This window comes from Humulus lupulus, chromosome 4 (assembly GCF_963169125.1).
Source record: "Humulus lupulus chromosome 4, drHumLupu1.1, whole genome shotgun sequence".
Lineage (NCBI taxonomy): Eukaryota > Viridiplantae > Streptophyta > Magnoliopsida > Rosales > Cannabaceae > Humulus > Humulus lupulus.
Window position 1 is genome coordinate 105,581,762 of NC_084796.1, and position 2,560 is coordinate 105,584,321.

Genomic DNA, 2,560 nt, shown 5'->3' on the forward strand with positions numbered 1-2,560 from the left:
GCTGAATGGATCAGGACGTTAGTAAATGAACCTAGACCAGGCTTCCGGATAGGGTAGGATTGAACTTCCCTGACGCTGACACATTCCCAATAAACACGGAGTTTGGTCTCCTAAACTAACATGCAGAAGAGGTTACATACAGAATGTGTGCCATTATTGGGAAACAGTACTACCACTATCCTGACAGATCCTGTCCCCAGGATCTCCTTAGAAGCCCACGTGGACCAGTCTGAGGCTACGTACTACATTCAGCTGTAAAGCTTGGTTCTGCCCAAGCGGGCCCAATGGGCCCTGATTAATGTATATTATTTAGCAAAATCCTTTGTATTAAGCCTCCATTAGCGAGCCAACCATGATTACACCCCTAATGGGCCCGTATTAGTCCGGCCCAAGCCCATTGCACCCAATTACCTATAAATAGGATTAGTTGTGTACTGTAGAAGGGATCCTGAATTTTCTCTTGTAAGTAATTACTTTGCCCAAACTTGCAGAAAACTCCATTGTTAAAGCTTTCTAAGCTCTATTACAATAGGCTCGTGGACTAAGGCTCATTAACACCCCAACCATGTAAAAACCTTGTGTTATTATCATTAAATCCTTTCTTTTTAGTTCTCTTATCTCTCATAATTCTAGTTTCTGAAAAACTCGGTAAACAATGTTGATGATATCCTTCTTATAGGAGACGATGCATTAGTATCTCTCAAATGAAATACATTCTTATCTTTTGGAAGATACAGGAATGAGAGAATGTTGTCCTATGGATATTCCTATTGATCCGAATAAGAAGCTTGGTGATATTCAGCAAGGAAAACTAGTGGATGTGCAACAATACCAATGATTAGTTGGAAGGCTTATCTGTCTATCGCACACTCATCATGATATTGCATTTGTTGTAAGTATGGTAAGTCAGTTTATTCATTGTCCTTATAAAGAACATCTTGAAGTTACTTATCGTATTTTGAGATATCTAAAGAGTATTCTTGGTAAGGGTCTCCTTTTTAAAAGGGGAAGTAGCATAAGTGTTGAAGTATTTACTGATGCAAATTGGCCAGGTTCTATCACTGATAGAAAATCTACTTCTGGATATTGCACATATGTGTGGGGAAATTTGGTGGCTTGGAGAAGAAAAAAACAAAGTGTGGTTGCAAGGAGTAGTGTTGATGCTGAATACAAGGCTATGGCTAACAGGGTATGTGAGATTCTATGGATAAAACGAGTTCTTAAGGAGCTGAAGCTGGACGTTAGTCTACCTATGAAGTTGTTTTGTGAAACAAGGCTGCAATAAATATTGCACATAATCATGTACAACATGACCAAACCAAGCATATACAGGTTGACAGACACTTCATAAAAGAAAACTTGGAAATGAGAGTAATTTGTATCCCATTTGTGAAGTCAAAAGATCAAACTGCAGACATCCCGACGAATGGTTTATTTAAACCAACATTTGAATTTCTTGTAAACAAGTTGGGTACAATTGATTTCTATACGCCAACTTGAGGGGAGTGTAAATTAATGTATAAAAAATAGGGTTATACGTAGTCAAAGCTTGTTATCTATATTCCATGATTAGTTGTTAGTTAGATCCTATTTTTATGGTTTTGATATTTATCTATATGCACTCTATAAAGCCATTCGGCTATTCAAAGAATAATATTTTTAATTATCCTCCAAAACTACAGAAAGTCACTTGCGGTAGCCAGAACTCACATTTCTTGAATTTCATATACAATATATGTTCCCTCAACCTCTGTAGAACCAACCTGAGATGATGCACATGTTCTGCTTCTAAATGAAAATAAACCAGAATATCGTCGATGAAGACGATTACAAACCAATCTAGATAATCTTCAAACATCCTGTTCATCAGATCCATAAAAGTTTCTAAGGCATTAGTCAAACCAAATGACATGACTAGAAACTCATAATACTCGTATCTGGTGCGGAAAGTAGTCTTCAGTATATCTCCCCCCTTGATCCTTAGCTGGTGATAACCAGATCGAAGATCTATCTGGTCAACAAGTGAGAATAGAGAGGAAGAACGTGAATAGCATCAACTCTTGACCCTTCACCAAATCCCACTAGCCATGTGGCCAAAAGACCAATATACCCTTGCCCTATTATTTATCTTCAAGACATTTCTAAGGGAAAATTTTCATTTGGCATAATTCCCGTTAATCTCAAATTACCCCACATATTCCCAAATAAATCTATCAAACCAAATGTTCACCAAGTTAATTTCCTTTACTCAATAAATCCCAATAATTTACCAAATTACCAAAATACCCCCAAGCTCATCCCGAGCCGAGTATTTGACCCCGTTATGATTAAACTGATAACTTGCTCACTAGGATCGCTTCCTGCCGAATAACTCAAATATATCCACATAATAATGTGGTCTCAATCATAAATCACTGTTATCCAGATTTCCGGATAGCGTTTAGATGGATAGCCTCGGGGAACCAGAATTATCAAAGTCTTTCACGAAAGGTGACCAGAGGTCGCGGATGGACAGAAAGGCTTCGCCTCTCCCGTTTGGTGTCCAGCATACTCTTTCAAG

The 2,560-nt window shown here is 38.1% G+C and overlaps 1 protein-coding gene across 1 annotated transcript; it reads left to right on the forward strand.

The window, feature by feature from the left end:
* Positions 1-898: 898 nt before the first annotated feature.
* LOC133832458 (uncharacterized mitochondrial protein AtMg00810-like) lies at positions 899-1,285 on the forward strand. The gene has a single exon (XM_062262798.1). It carries the CDS (start codon positions 899-901, stop codon positions 1,283-1,285), a length of 387 nt encoding a protein of 128 aa, XP_062118782.1.
* The last annotated feature ends 1,275 nt before the right edge of the window (positions 1,286-2,560 follow it).

Bases quoted from the DNA above. Each gene is read 5' to 3' on its own strand.
- LOC133832458 (XM_062262798.1), top strand. From the start codon at position 899: ATGGTAAGTCAGTTTATTCATTGTCCTTATAAAGAACATCTTGAAGTT.